Source organism: Musca vetustissima, unplaced genomic scaffold (genome assembly GCF_032173495.1).
Source record: "Musca vetustissima isolate MV318-11 ecotype Yass unplaced genomic scaffold, APGP_CSIRO_Mvet_v1 utg20579, whole genome shotgun sequence".
NCBI lineage: Eukaryota > Metazoa > Arthropoda > Insecta > Diptera > Muscidae > Musca > Musca vetustissima.
Window position 1 is genome coordinate 199,044 of NW_026881785.1, and position 16,056 is coordinate 215,099.

At 32.3% G+C, this 16,056-nt stretch overlaps 1 protein-coding gene across 1 annotated transcript; it reads left to right on the forward strand.

Annotated features, from left to right (window-relative positions):
• Positions 1-9,830: 9,830 nt before the first annotated feature.
• LOC133327786 (transcriptional regulator ovo-like) lies at positions 9,831-14,580 on the forward strand (the record flags this gene model as incomplete). Its single annotated transcript, XM_061536323.1, has 5 exons — positions 9,831-11,091; positions 11,218-11,822; positions 11,931-12,578; positions 13,203-13,733; positions 14,389-14,580. Coding segments are annotated over 5 exons (3,231 nt in total), but the record flags the coding sequence as incomplete, so codon positions are not given.
• Positions 14,581-16,056: the final 1,476 nt, after the last annotated feature.

The following is a 16,056-nucleotide window of genomic DNA, read 5'->3' on the forward strand; positions in this document are numbered from 1 at the left end:
TTAGAAGAAAAACAACTACTAATACCACAAGAAAAAAATTCCCAACAACAAAGCGAAGGTCGATAATGTGTCATTTTTCCAAGTTTAAGTAGAAAACGAGATATTTAATGGTAGTTGAATTTTAGTTTTTTTCTTTCATTAAAATTAGACAAAGTTCAGAAACATTTGTAATTAAAAAAAAATCATTTTCAAATTAAATGTTTAAATTTCATGGAGTATAGAAGAATAATAACTGTTAATAACAGTTTTCTGTTAAGTTAACAGATTTCTGTTAAAAACATTCACTTAACATTACATTAATTTTTCTTAAGGTAAATCAATTTTGAAATTACGATCTTCCTTAAAATGTTCCTATTTCAAATCTTATTACGTTAACAGAATTCTGTAAATAACATTCACATAACATCACATTATTTCTCTGTTAACAACATTAACATAACATTTTATTAGAATTGTTTAATTTTTTGTGAAGGGATAAATTTGATGCTATTTTTCTCTCTTTATATTATTTTTGGGTTCTTAAAAAACGTTTTTTCAAATTATGTTACATTAACAGATTTCTGTTAATAACATTTACTTAACATTACATTATTTTTTCTTGATTTAAATCAATTTTGAAATTTTTTGTAAACACACATATATTTATATTTTTTTTAGTTTATAAATTAAAATAAATAAAAATTCTTCATTTTATTTTTAAAAAAATCTTCCTCCTCTTCAATCAAATCTGAATTTCAATGAATTCCTTGCAGACAAAAATATTCTTCTGGGAAGTCTTCTTCCTCTCCTCATCTCCCTCTCGTTTTTTTATATTTCATAATAAAAATGTTAATACTTAATACTGTTAAATTAACAAGATACTGTTAACAGAAATAAAGTATTTTCGTAAATTAAAACAAACAAAAATTCCTAATTTTATTTTAAAAAAAATCTTCCTCCCCTTCTGAATTTCAATGAATTCCCTGCTGGCAAAAATGTATGGCACTGGGAAATCATCTTCCTCTCCTCATCTGCCTCTCATTTTTTATATTTTCTAATAAAAATGTTAGTTCTTAATTACTGTTAAATCAACAGATTTATGTTAACAGAAATAAAATATTTTCATAAATTGAAACAAATAAATATTCCTAATTTTTATTTAAAAAAAAAATCCCTCCTCTTCCAAAGGCCAAAAATATGGCCCTGGGAAATCATCTTCCTTTCCTCATCCCTTCCTCTCGTTTTTTATATTTTCTAATAAAAATGTTAATTCTTAATTACTGTTAAATTAACAGATTTATGTTAACAGCATTTACAAACAAACAATGCAATACATTCCCCACTAATAAATAGTTGTTTTTTATAAAAAACAACAAACTGGGATTCAGCCTGACTATTTTGCAAAAACAAATATATTTAGAAATTATTATTTTACTGCAAATTTCCCGTTGAAATATATAAAGGCCTTTGAAATATATTTATTTTCACTATTTTCTAATAGAACTAAAATATTTTCATAAATAAAAAAATAAAAATTCTTATTTTTGATCTGCCACCACTTCAATCAAATCCAAACTTCAATAAAATCCCTGCCAACAAAAAAATATGGCCCTGGGAAATCATTTTCTTCCTCTCCTCATCACTCCCTCTTTCTGATTTTTAGATTTTCTAATAAAAATGTTAATCCTTAATTACTTCCTCAGGAACTTTCCAGTTGCAAAAAAAAAACAGAACTCCACCAAACAGACATGTAAAGAATATATAGAGAAAGAAAAAAGAACATACAACAATTTCACACCGTCATAACATTAAATAATAATAACTCACTCAATGTTATGTCATGTGATAACAACAAATACTTCTTCTTATTGGTGTTGTTGTATTCTTCTTCTATAACATTTCTTTCGTAAGTAACAACTTCACGTAATAGGAAACAGTAATAATGAATAGAAGAAGGCGAAGAAGAAGTCATGATGGTGGTAATGATAATGGTATATGCCAGGCTAAAGGTGTGTGTTGTGAGTGTGCGTGTATTGGGGGGTCTGCTTTATTCCCATCTGAAAAAAAAACATGGATGGTTACCAAGAAAGAAAGGTATAAGAGAATATGAAAAGAAGAAGTCGAAAACGAATACATAATAGAGAAGAAACTAGAATAGTTAAAGCACACACAGGCAGACAGCAACAACTAATAGATTGCGTGATTTCTTGGAGTCTTCTGATGTATGGTGAAGTAAAGAGATAGGCAGGAGAAGTAGGGGGATTATGGGTGTGTGTGTACATTCACGGGAAACATTAGTTTCATGTTGAGTAAGGTAAAGTCAAGATCATGGCTGGAGAAGAGGAGCTAGACATAGAAAAACGAAAATTAAGCAGAAGTCTATAACAAAAATGGTTGCTTGTGCTGGTGGTTATGTGGATAAAGTAAATTGTTGGCTACATTGCTATGCCCTTTTGTGGCCATTAAAGCAGAAGAAGAAGCAATAGCAGAAAAAGCATAAAAATTCCCTGTGAAGCCCAACAACTTTTTTTGTTTGCAAAGTTTGTGTCTTAAGTCTTTTGTATTTCCACAGAACCAAGTTTCCTCTGTCTTGCTTCCTTTCTAACTATTTGCCATGATAGTGGCAACAAGTTCTTGTTCTAGGCAATTTGCCACTTCCTTTCGTAAGGCAGCCAAACAGTCAACCAGCCAGCCAGCAAGCAACAATCATTTACTTATTTCAAGAATTCACGGTCACACCAAGTTACCATTAACGGACGGAGGGGGGCGAGAAGAAGTCGTAACCAAAGTCATAGTACAGTGAAGAAAAAAACCTAGTACATGACTAAGGTCTGGTGGTGGAGGTACTGTTTTCCTGTCTTTGAAAAAAAAAAAACAGCAACAAAAACAAAATAGCAGCCGTGGCAAATACCAAAGTCAGGGCTAGAAATGAAAATGAAGAACTTGGCGGCAGACAAAAAACAAACTACCAGAAAAGGAAAACAAAAACAAAAACAAAAACTAAGTAATGTAACGTAACGTTCATGCCGTATTGCCAGTTGTGTGTTGGCCGTGATCGTCATACTAAACAACAAAAGTAAAAAAGGGTAGAGGGCCCATGTAACAACAGCTACATGAACAGCTACTTGAAGGCCTTTACAGTATACACACATTTTCCTATAGCCATCATCATCGTCCGCCATGGACATTGTCTAGGATTGTGTATAGTTTGCAGTTACCTTCGTTGCCTTCTGAAGTTATTTTTATTCTAGGCAATGATGAGGATCATGATAATGATGGTCTTGTGTGGCTCCCCTTTTTTCCTAAAGAAACGTTACCAAACCACTTTTTCATTTTGGCCGTTTTTTCTTTCTTTTTCTACTTCTGCAACTGTTAACAACCTTTTTGAAGCCAAGTCAGCCATCCAACCAACCATCCTTATTCCATTCCAAGACTTGGGCAAAAATTTCTAGTTCTCTAGTTTGGTTTTAGTTTGGCACCGTTGAAAGGAAACCAAGTGGAATTCGAAGGCTTATAGCTGTATTGGCGGCTGACTTAGGCTTGGCCATCAAGTTCTTTTTCTTTGTCCATAGAGGATAGCAGAGGCAGAAGAAAAAAAAAAAGAATTACAAAGAATGAATCGCAAACATTACAAAATACTGGTTTCCCTTTTTTTAATGGTGGAGTCGTCGTCTTTGTTGTTGTTGTTGTTGTCTTCTCCAACGTCGCCATAACTTGTATGGGTGGTGATGTTTTTTTTTTTTTTTTGTGGAAAGGAAATTGTAAGTGCTTTAAAAGGTTTTGCACAAAATTATAATGCTTTAGACTGGAAGCTACTACTACTACTACTACCAAGCAGCAAAGCGTAGCCATAAATGGTTAGGAAATGATTGGAAATTGCTTTGTTTCTTATTTGAAAAAAAGGAAATTGCAGGCAAGTTAACATAATATTCTATGAAATTATTATGAATTAATTCTATGTTCAGGAACATGGTTGATTATGCATTAAATTTTATTAAAAGCAAAAAAAGCTTCGAGGGGAACAAATGAAACAAAACAGAACGCTTTGAATTTTTTTTAGAGGAAATAGTTTTGAAATCCGCATCAAATTACAATTATGACTCCTAAAATACAAAGTATAGAGTTTTTTCATAAGCTTTTTAAGCTTTATATGATCACTACAACAATTGTATTATTTAAAATTTGTTTAAGTTTTTGTAATAGGATACACAAATAAAAAATATTTTCTTCCCAAAACCTCTAAGTTTTAATTAAAGTAATCGCTTTTATACAGTTAGGGATTTTTCGTGAGCTTAAAGCTTTTTATACCCACTGCAAAATTTTATAATTTTGAGATTAAAAGCTTTATATAAATAATATAAAGATTACAAAAATCCGCATAAAATAATAATTATGACTCTTAAACTGAAAGGATAGAGCTTTTTCATAAGCTTTGGAAGTAACAGTTTTTATAAAATTACAGCTATTTCCGTGAGCTTAAAAGCTTCATAAAAACTCTGTTCAAATCATATACATTTATTCATATCCGATTATTTCCAAAGGATATTAAAAATAGAATAATTTTCCTTAGAAAAGCTCAATGCTTTAATTTAAGCAAAAGCTTTTATGTAAACCAAAACTTTTCGATTGAAGCTAACATTTAATTTTTATTGGATAATCTGAGAAAATGTCTAGAATAATATAATTCAATGGAAAAGCTCAGTGCAATTCGAAATAAAGCTTTGGAGGCATCCAAAAATAATCTATTTCAATTCAATTTTTGTATTAAAAAATGAAGGCATTATTTCTCAAAGGTAAATAATGTCTTTAAAAAGCTTTTTGTGCTCCATAAAACGCTTTTTCCATCCAATAGCCCTTCTATCCAATACCAAAACCCTTCGAAGTAAAATATATTTTTTCACTTTCTTAGAACAAACATTTTTTCTAATCGTCACTTTTTTCTTATTACCACATTTCTTTTGATTTTATTTTTATTATTGTTGTTCTTCTTCTTGTTGCTATTCACATTTCTACTACACAGGTGCAAATTTACATAAATCTATTAATGGAATCGCGCAAATATACAAGTTTAAGATTTTTGCTGCCCTTTGTTGTTAGTCTAGTGGAAAGCAATATTCAAATACAACAACAAAAAATCTGGTTTGAAAACAAAAAAATCTAAAATAGTTGAATGAAACTATAACAAATTCTCAAACGTAGAGATGTTGAGAGAAAAATTAATAGTATAGGAAAATAATAAGGGGAATCGCAGGGGTGGAAGGGAGTTGGATTTTGAGATTCTACAGTAAATGATGACGACGATGATTACTATGGCTGCTACGTGGTCGTCGTCAACCAACAAAAAAACAATAAAAACAACAATAATGTAAAGTAAAAAAACTAAAATAAATAAATGAAAATGAAACCTTGTTGAAGGTTAATAGCAATAACAACAACCATAGCTAAAAGTATTTCCTAGTCCGTTTTTTTTAATAAAGTTAGACTTAGACACATAGTTTTTTTGTTCAACTTAAACATTTTCGTTAACACACCAAACAAGCCGAACTTGAGACAATACAAACAAAAACAACAGCAAAAAAGTGTATTACAACAACAGCAATATAGACTTTCATTACAACGTTACTCTATACTTGGAACAAATAATAATATTTTGTTGTTGTTGTGTTGTGTTCCGAACACCTTGACCTTAACACAATAAAAATGAATATACATACATAGATACCCATAGTAGTTGTAGTAGTAGAGCAAACAAAAAAGGTATACATTAAACAAATATAATAACTATTAGTAGTATAAAGGTAAATACTTAAAGCTGTAAAACAATGAGGAAAAAACACACAATTACAACAAACATTTCCATGACGGGGTTTAAATGGATTAGATATAAGCTAACTAAAAAAAATATTTCATTTGTTTTTGATTTTAATTTTCAAACTGAAAAAAAATATTTTGTATATATTTGTTTCGAATGTTTTGATTTTTGTATTTGAATTTTTGAAAATTTGTTAATTTTTTTATTCGTCATCGTTGTCAATTTACTCCCCAATAAACACTTCCGCAAAAGCCTATATCAAAACCTCAAAAATAAATCTTTGTCGAACATGTGTAGTCTATTATTTGAAAGTAACATTAATCCATTTTTTTGCCAATCAACTCATGTGAGAACGGCAGAAACCGGTTCTGCAAAAAAACAGCCTATAACACTTAAAGGTATAACCAACCAGGCAGACCACGGAAAGAACGTCAAAGGCAACCTCATCATAATTAGCAAGCACAAAACTTAGAATAAAATTCGGTTATTTTGTACATTTTTTCGCGTTTGTTCTTTTGAGCATTTTTGCAAAACACGCTATCAGGAATTCAAGCTTAGGATGTTTTGATTATTTTTTATTTCTTTTTGAATTTCTCTTCGCAATTTATAATACACAAAATAATACTTGAAAAGCATGGCTATTCTACTTAAAAGAACAAAATTAAACAAATATCACATGAATATGCTTACCTCTTGAGATTTCAATTGCCTTCTCCATTTAAATTTTTTTTTTTTTAATTTCTTCCATTTATTTTGCACTATTGCTCCATTGTTAGTGGCTATTAGTCATTTTCCAACACTGTTTTCATACACTTCATTATTCAATACACAAACCTTTTGCTACCATTTTGTCCCACTATTTATTGCTGAATCACATACAAAAACAAAAACGCCACAACCAGACAGTACCTTTGCTCACAACATGATGGCGCTCTTCTAAATGTTCTCCAGCAAACTGCACTCTCTCCCACCACTAGCACATCAACAATGGCAACAACACACATTGTTTTTGTCTTCACTAAAATGATCAGCACAACAAAACGTTAAAGAGAGATTATATGTTGGTACTGTTGTTATTCTCTCCCTCTCATTCACACACTTGAACTTTAATGGACAAGCATAAACACAATTTTCTTTTTTATATGTTTCCATTACACTCTGCATTTAAAATAATATGTTTTCTTATTGTTTTATTTAATTAAACACTTTTCTGTATTCCTCATACACTTTTCCATTCACTTTTATGTTATGTGGTGTAAGAAACAACTAAATGCCACCCAACGGGCAGTCAAAACCCTGCCACTACGAGTGTTAACAGTCCATTGTGAATAGCTCTCATTGAAAGAAGAAGATACACTCTCTCACATATGACTTTATTACTTTTTCAACGGAAATGAAGCGCCCACACTAAATAAATATTTTCTAATCACCTTTTAATTGTTTTTATAACAATTTAGACCAATTTTATTATAAAAAATTGCGTTTTGCTTTCTAACGACGGCAGAGACTTGAACGGCCAATGCAAGTGTCACAATATTGAAAGGTGTTAACAGTCCGTGGTGAATAACACTTATTGAAAGAAGAAGATACACTCTTTCACATATGAATTTGATTGCAAATAATGTTTACATAGAAAATAATACATTTTAAAGCTTTAAAATGGTTTTCACTTTTAAAGAAAATATTGACAAATCACTTTTTATTGAATTTATAAAAATTAACACTTGTTTTAATTAAGAAATATACGGTTTTATTCTAACGACTAAAGTGACACGACCGGCCAATGTGAGAAATATTGAAAAAACTAAAGAGACACAAAAGCAGAGTTGCCAATATTTTGATGTGTGATAACAAGAAGAAGAATGAAATTAATAAATTGTTAACCGTTTAAGATGTTCTAAAACTAGTATGTTTTAAAGTAAAATTAAATTATTTAATTAAAATAATAATAATAAATGTATTTTATTAATATTGTTTTATTGTTATACATTTATAAACAATCTTCTTCTCAATGATTTAATAGGAAAAGTCAAATTAGTCGGAATTGTGGAAATTAAATAAATAAAACAATGAAATTCAAACACTATGGCCAACCTAGAAGTCTATAAAATGTAGCATATATTTTTCTAGACAACAATTCATAATTAATATCCATTATGGCAATTTTAGTCGAAAACGTAATCTTTAAAGAAAAATCTTATTTATTTATGGTATATTCAACCTAAAGCACCCCTAATTTTTCTAAAAATATTTCCTTTTTTTAGTTTCCTTCTTACTTGCAATTTAATTTGCATTTTTCTTAATGATATTTCAATGCAAATTACCCATAAACTCCATATCAAACCCACATCCAACTCTGCAAAATAGCATATTTGCACGGCACACAAAATCAAATTTAACGCCGTGAATATAGTTCTTTTCAACTCTGACTTCTTATTACTAGCGTGAGTGCAGCAAAGGTGTTTTTGTTGTTTTTTTCTGCAATTGATAACAGCAGCAACAGTTTTGTTTGTTTGGTTTTGAATTCAGTAAAGAAAGAAAATGCCGTTTTCAAAACCGCTAATTTTCCACAAAGCCTTTTACAATAATTCAAGAAGTGTTATTAATTTAATAAATTCGTATCAATTATTTATTGAAATTAGTGTTGATGCAGTCTATTGGTGTATAAAGTGATTTGAAATTAATAATAAATATTACTGAAATAAAATAATTTGGCATAAAAATGTTTAATGAAATTATTTTGCAAAAATATTTAAAAAATCAAGAAAATTCCAAGCATCAAAATCATTTTCTAATTATAAAACCATATAAATGGAATTATGTGTTATTTTGTAATATTTGTGGCAATGGTGAGATAATTAAAATAAAATTTATAACAATTAAAAGAAAAAATTGTTAATTTTGTGGGCAGAAGGATAATAATCCGTTACAACCGTTAAGCACAGTTGCATGATACACCTTCTTTGGGGGAATGCAATAATGTTTGTAAACCAATAACAAATGACAAAACTCTATAGGGAATTATTGGATATATATCCATAAATTTTAAATAAAAAACTCCACCAATTTAAAACAAATTCTATCAAGAATTAAGTGATATCAAATATAAATATATAAAACTACTAGAAAACCCCCAAGTGATTTTTATTATACTGTAATCATTGTGTTTATTCCTAATGAATTAATCAAATATCTTGTTTTAATTTGTTTTTCCATGCCAAAACAAACGCTAAAAAACTCCACTGAAATTTGCATTGCACTCTCCCTCTCACAACCCCCCACACAAACAAAGCGTCGTCTAACAACAAAATATATGTCCAATAATAATTCTCATCTGGCAATGCCATTGCCTCTCTCTCTCCCCAACAACAATATAACGAAAGACAAAAAGAGATGTCGCAAAAGAACAGTTATGTTTTTTGAACAACAGAAGCAATTAGAAAACTGCAACAGATAGAATTTCGTTTGCATTTAACCTGAAGAAACGTGATTTGTTCGCGCAAAAACCATTATCCCCCAAATTATATAAAGTCCTTTGGATCAGTGAAATTAAAAACAAAAAAGTGTTGATAAAAATTAAATAAAATTGCACATTTTCTTTGGACAATTAATTACCTTGCACTTTTCTAGGATTTGAACACACATTTTGCCCCCAAAGTAGAAACACACAGCGGCCATTTTGAAAAGTTCCATTACGTGATTTTTTTAAAGAAAGTTTTTAATTTATTTAATAATATTTATCACTCTAATTTCGATTTATACTAATCTAATCATGTTTTTTCTTCTCTCTCTTACAGTTGGTCCTGTCACATCTTTGGCCGAGGGCAAAGATCGTTTATCCCCAGAGGTCACCACCACCACCGGCGGCAGCATCAACCATTCCATCACTACCACCAACACAGCAGAAGCTCATCACTCACGTACACCATCACCACCTGCCCAAAGCAACGTTGTGATTTCCTCCCGTGCATCACCATCTCCTCCTCCAACAACAGCATCACCACCACACCACCAACAAGACTGCATCACCACCGAATTTTTACCCAAAGTTTCAAATCCAAAGGCTGAAGATCTTCCACAAGCAGCAGTGGAAGAACAAAACGATTCTCCCAAATCTGCATCGCCCAAACATCGCTACATTTCGTCGTACAATAAATCTCTCATTGGCAATGTTGTTTTGACCCAAGCCCAACGCAAAGAATATCCTTTGGAGATTGTACAAAAAATTCAAAGTGAGGTCTTGAAAAATAAGCAGCCGCAGCAGCAACCTCCCTCCTCCATCATTGATGATAATTCCGATTCGGATAGCGACTCAGATGATGGTTCAAAACTGATTGTCGATGAGAAACCTTTAGTACCCGAGGAACAACCCCTATCGTTGCGTGTACGTTCTACACCACCTCCAGAAGATCAAAGACCTTCACCACCACCTTGTCCCGAACCGGCAGTAAGGTGTAGTGTTATACAGAGGACACCCTCAAATTTGGAAGAAAACCAAAGAAGACGCTCACACGAAGTCCTTTTACCTTTGTCAAATTTGGAACACTTGGGTCCCGAGCAACAGGAACCCATCGACTATCACGTACCACGTAGAAAGTCTACGCTCGATAACGACGACGAGGAGCAACAATTGAACGCCAAGCGTTTGGAAAGAGAACGCAAATTAAGAGAAGCTAGACGTCGCAGTGCTTTGTTGGCTGCCCGCACCATTCTCGCTCAGGCCAGAGTTAATCCACGTTTTATTCGTTCCTTGCCCGGCATATTGGCAGCAGCTGCTGGACACGGTCGCACAACATCGGGTTCGAACGGCGGTAATCAAGGACAAGGTTTCCAGGGTGGTTTTGGCAGCTCCAACGGTTCTGGTTCACAACAACCCTCCAGCGGCGGTGGTTCTCCCACGGGTTTCGGCGGATCAGGAGGTCTTAGCGGAGGAGCAGGTGGCGGAATGGGTGGCGGACGTGATGGTCGTGGTAATTATGGTCCCAATTCACCACCATCTGGTGCTTTGCCACCTTTCTATGAATCACTGAAAAGTGGCAACACCATGAATGGTTCCTCGACTACCAATTTTAATTCCACAGCATCTTCGAATTTCTTGCTACAAAATGCGGCAGCTTATTTAATGTCTGCCGCTGGCAATGGCGGTGGTAGTGGTGGTCAACAATATCCCTTAGGCGGTGGTGACAACATGGGTGGTGGCGGCGGCGGTGGTGGTTCACCGGTTGGAGCCAGCCTCTCCGGATCTTCATTGGATCAAACACCCTCGTCCGCCTCTAGCATGTTATTTGCTAATGGCCACGGTAATAATTCTCTTCCTTACAGTTCTTTAGCACACTGCGCTAAATATAACCAACCTTCTTCTCCCTCCTCGACTTCATCACCGCAACATTATCCTCCACATCTGCCGTATGGACCCAATCCCTCAGCTTATGGTATCATTCTCAAGGATGAGCCGGACATTGAATATGATGAGGCCAAAATTGATATTGGAGCCTTTGCTCAGAATATCATTCAGGCAACTATGGGGAATTCGGGTAATTTCAATGCTTCGGCCTATGAAGATGCTATTATGTCTGATTTGGCATCGGCGGCCCAGGGGCCCAATGGTACAGTTGATCCCTTGCAATTCACTGCCACGCTGATGTTGTCCTCGCAAACGGATCATTTGTTGGAACAGCTATCCGATGCCGTGGACTTGAGTTCATTCCTGCAACGTAATTGTGTCGATGATGAGAATTCCACATCACCGCGTCAAGATTTTGAGCTGGTCTCAACTCCTTCGTTAACACCCGACTCGGTGTCCATTACCCCGGTAGATTGTCATAATTCAACGAACTCGCAATTGGATTCTTTCCATGAGAATTTAATGCAACAATTGACTAATAATATGGGTCGGACTCAACAGACTGCTGGCAATTATGCTCCGTATGAGAGGCCGCAGCAGCAGCAACAACAGCAACATCATAGCATGCAACAACAACCTCCACCTTCTTATCAACATGCCACCAGAGATATGATGCAAATGCAACAGCAGCCTCAGCAACAAAACAACTATGGACACAGTACCAACAGCTCTTCACAGCCACCTTTAAATAATCTGCTAAGCCAAAATAATATTTTAATGCAACAACAACAATACCAGCAACAACAACAGCAACAACATGGTAATAACTATCATCAGCTACAACATCATCAACTGCAGCAACAACTACAACATCCTTCGTTAAATCAACAATCAACTCAACAACATCAGCATCAGCAGCAACATCACCAACAGCAGCAGCAACAACATTTTAATCATCAACACCATCATCATGGTGGTCATCCATCGCAACAACATGGTGGCCCACCTGCTGCTGCTGCTCATCATCACCATCATCATCAACATCCTCACCATTTACAACATCATAGTGATAACAGCAATCTATCACTGCCCTCACCCAATTCGTCAGCAACAAATTCTGCCACAACAACTGCCAATGGTCATATGATGATACCATCACAAGGCCATCATCCAATGTCATCGGCTGCCAGTAATACATCATCGGGTTCAGCTTCAGCTATATTGGATACATCATTGTTGGATACCAAACCGATAATACAAAGTGTAAGTCCCAATAATTATTGTTCGTCATCGTCGTCCTCCTCCACTTGTTCGTTGTCGTCGTCATCGTCCACTGCTGGCAAGCAAAAACGTTCTTTAAATTTAATTGCCGCTGCGGCTTCTCTAAATTTAACTTCTCCCACTGTTGCTAAGCTGCATGAAAGCAAAGTGCTACAGCAGCGGGTAAGCATTGTCCAATTATTATTTTTTGTTTTGAAAAGAAATTTTAATTTTTTATTTTTTTATTAAAAAAATAATAGTTACTATTTTTTTAATTTATGAAATTTAATGACTTTGTTCCATGCTATGCAAACGACTATGCAATTTTTAAATATAATTTAAAAATACATGATGGAATTTTCTAAAAAATTAAATATTGAAAATTAAAAGGGTTTAAAAATTATTTGCTTTTAAGTTTTTAAAACTTTAAATATTTTTTTATATATTTAGAATATATAGAATATGTCATTTTAATTTAATGTATTTTATTTAAATTTGAATTGATTTTAAGATTTCACTAAATATTTTATTATTATTTTTAAATTGATATGAGAGATTTTAAATCCCAATTCAAATTATATTTGAAAATTGCATAGTAGTTTACAAAAATACCCATTTATTTTTTGGTCACATTGCTGCTGACCTTTATAGATTACGACTTCGTTGCCCTAACACACCGCACCTTCTTCACTCAAATTTTGACTGCGATAATACGACGTAACCTTTTGTAAATATGTTTTATATATGTGCTGTTAATTATTTTGTAAAGAATTTTTTTTTATATTTTATTTTCTTTTCTCTTTACAGCTGGGCTTACCGCCAGAGGTTCAATTGGAATTTGTCAATGGCGGTCATGGCATTAAGAACCCCTTGGCCATTGAAAATACCCATGGCCATCATCATCGTATACGCAGTATTGATTGTTTAGATGATATGAAGAAACCATCACTTATCGCAGATGCCAGCAGTGGGATCGGAGGTGCCAGCAGCATGAACGGCAGCAGCAATTGTAGTAATCCCAGTAGCAATAGTGAAAATAGCCAAGAATCTAACAATTTCGTTTGTCGCATTTGTTTGAAATCATTTTCACTGAAGCGTCTCTTGAATCGTCACATGAAATGTCATTCGGAAATTAAACGTTATTTGTGTACGTTCTGTGGCAAAGGATTCAATGATACATTCGATTTGAAACGACACACTCGCACCCACACCGGTGTCCGTCCGTACAAGTGTAATTTATGTGAGAAGAGTTTTACCCAAAGATGTTCATTGGAATCGCACTGTTTAAAGGTGCACAGTGTACAGCATCAGTATGCGTATAAGGAGAGACGGACTAAGGTAAGTAGATGTTGACAAAAAATAGTATTTTTGTTTTTCTTTTTAATTATTTTTCTTTTTGAAGTGAGAACTGATAGGGGTTTCTTGAACATACCGAAAAAGACGTGGGCAAAAACATGTTTTTAATTTTCAAAATACTGAATAGTGGGGTCAATGTTACATGGGGCTATACAAAAACGGGGAATATTGGGTGGTACCGTTATATGGGTCAATATTAATAATTTTTGGTATGGGGATATTTTTTACATTGAGAATCCGAAATACTAAATTACAGCCAATTGGTTGAAAAAAAGTGTCAATAATCGCCAAAATACCGAATATTGGGGGGGTACCATTATATGGTGGCTACCCTGAAACATGGACCGATATATTCCCTTTGCCACACCAAACCTCCTAGGAGTACTAGCAATGACTGTGCAAAATTTCAGATCCCTATATTAAATATTGCGAACTCTATCTATGTGGGATCTCCGTTGAATATTTCAATGTATCGCAAACGAAATGACAAATTTTATATACTCTCCACCTTATGGCATACCCTATTTTTTAAGAAAGTCCCTTTTATGTTATCCTCTAAAGAAAAATTGTTAAAATTTAAAAATCATTTTTATACCATTGAAAATACTTATCAATGTTTTCTTTCTTTATTTTATAGATGTATGTCTGCGAGGAATGTGGCCACACCACCTGCGAACCAGAGGTTCATTATATTCACTTGAAAGAGAATCATCCCTATTCACCGGCCCTATTGAAATTCTACGACAAAAGACACTTCAAATTTAATAACTCACAATTTGCCAATAATTTACTTGGACAACTGCCAATGCCGGTGCATAATTAGTTTGTAAGATATTCAAAAACATAATTCTATAAAATAAATAAACAAACCACAACAAAAAATGGTATACAACTTGAAAAAAACTATATCTTACAAAAACCGAAAAAAACACAAAAATTAAATTGAAAGAAAAAACTGCCTTATATAAAAAATCAGAGATTATTTTTTTTTTTTTTTTTTGATATACAACATACATATATATTTAATTTTAATTTATCGTTAAACAATATTATTTTTATTTTGATACTAATGCTTTACAATCTTGAAAAAACTTGAAATTAGATTTTGATTTGTCCTCCACCACACACATTCACACCTACTTCCCCTTGTAACATTTTGCTGAGCAAATATGTATATAGGAAACAAAAATACACCGAAAATTAACATTCTCTCACCAAATTATCTATAAATTATTTAGTATATACATATACACCTATATGAATTGATTTAAAAAAAGAAAGTCAAATTTATTTTATTTTTTTTTAATTTTAAGTCAATTTAATTTTTTAGGTTAAGTGATGATATTTTTTTTAATATTGATGTTTAAACAAAAACCTTGCTTTAATTTTGAAAACAATTTTTTTGTGTGAAGCTTTTAAAGTTTTCCTCGAACAACAACAACAATCATTATCTTATCTTATCTTTACTTGAAATTCATATTTTATTAATGATTTAAACAAAATGTAAATAGTTTTTTCTTTTCTTTAAGGGATTTGAAAAAGGGACATTCCCTTTCTCATCACCTGGAATTTTTGTACAAACTTTATTTTCTTCTCACCACCTTCTTTTTATTATTTTTTTAATGTAAATTCTTTTGTAAAGTGTTTTCTTTTTTTCTTTGTAATTTTAAGAAATTTTTAATTTTGATTTTTTCCTTTAACACATAAGTATACAATGAACCTCATAAAATTATTCAAATTAAAACTTAAACAAAAAAATAAGGAAATTTGTGGATTATTGAACACAATTTTCTTTATCTAATTTCATTATTTTGAATGTTAAAAATTAATGCAGAAAATTTGAAATTTTATTTTTCTGTGAATTTTCTTGAGTTAACTGTTTTCCCCTAAGAATTCATGAATTATAATTTATTTTTGTTTCTTTTGGAGAAATTAAATGTAATGAATTTTATTTGTTTTTAATGAATTTTAATTATTATTTTTCAGTTTTTTTTCTAAATTTTAATTTAATTTTGATTTATTTGAAAACAAACAAAAAAAAACCAAACACTTAACATTACTAGTTAATAATTATCATGTTAAAATTAAATTAGCTTAAGATTATTACAACATCTTCCTCCAATCATTGTATATTTCAAGCCTTTCAAAACGACTTCCAATTTTCTAAAAAAAAAACAACTACAAAAACAAAACTCACAAGAGGCCTTATAAAAAAAAAACAAAACAATCTATTGCTTTATTATAATTTATATTAGTTTATAGAACATAATATTAAAGTTGAATATAAAAATATACATATTAAAAC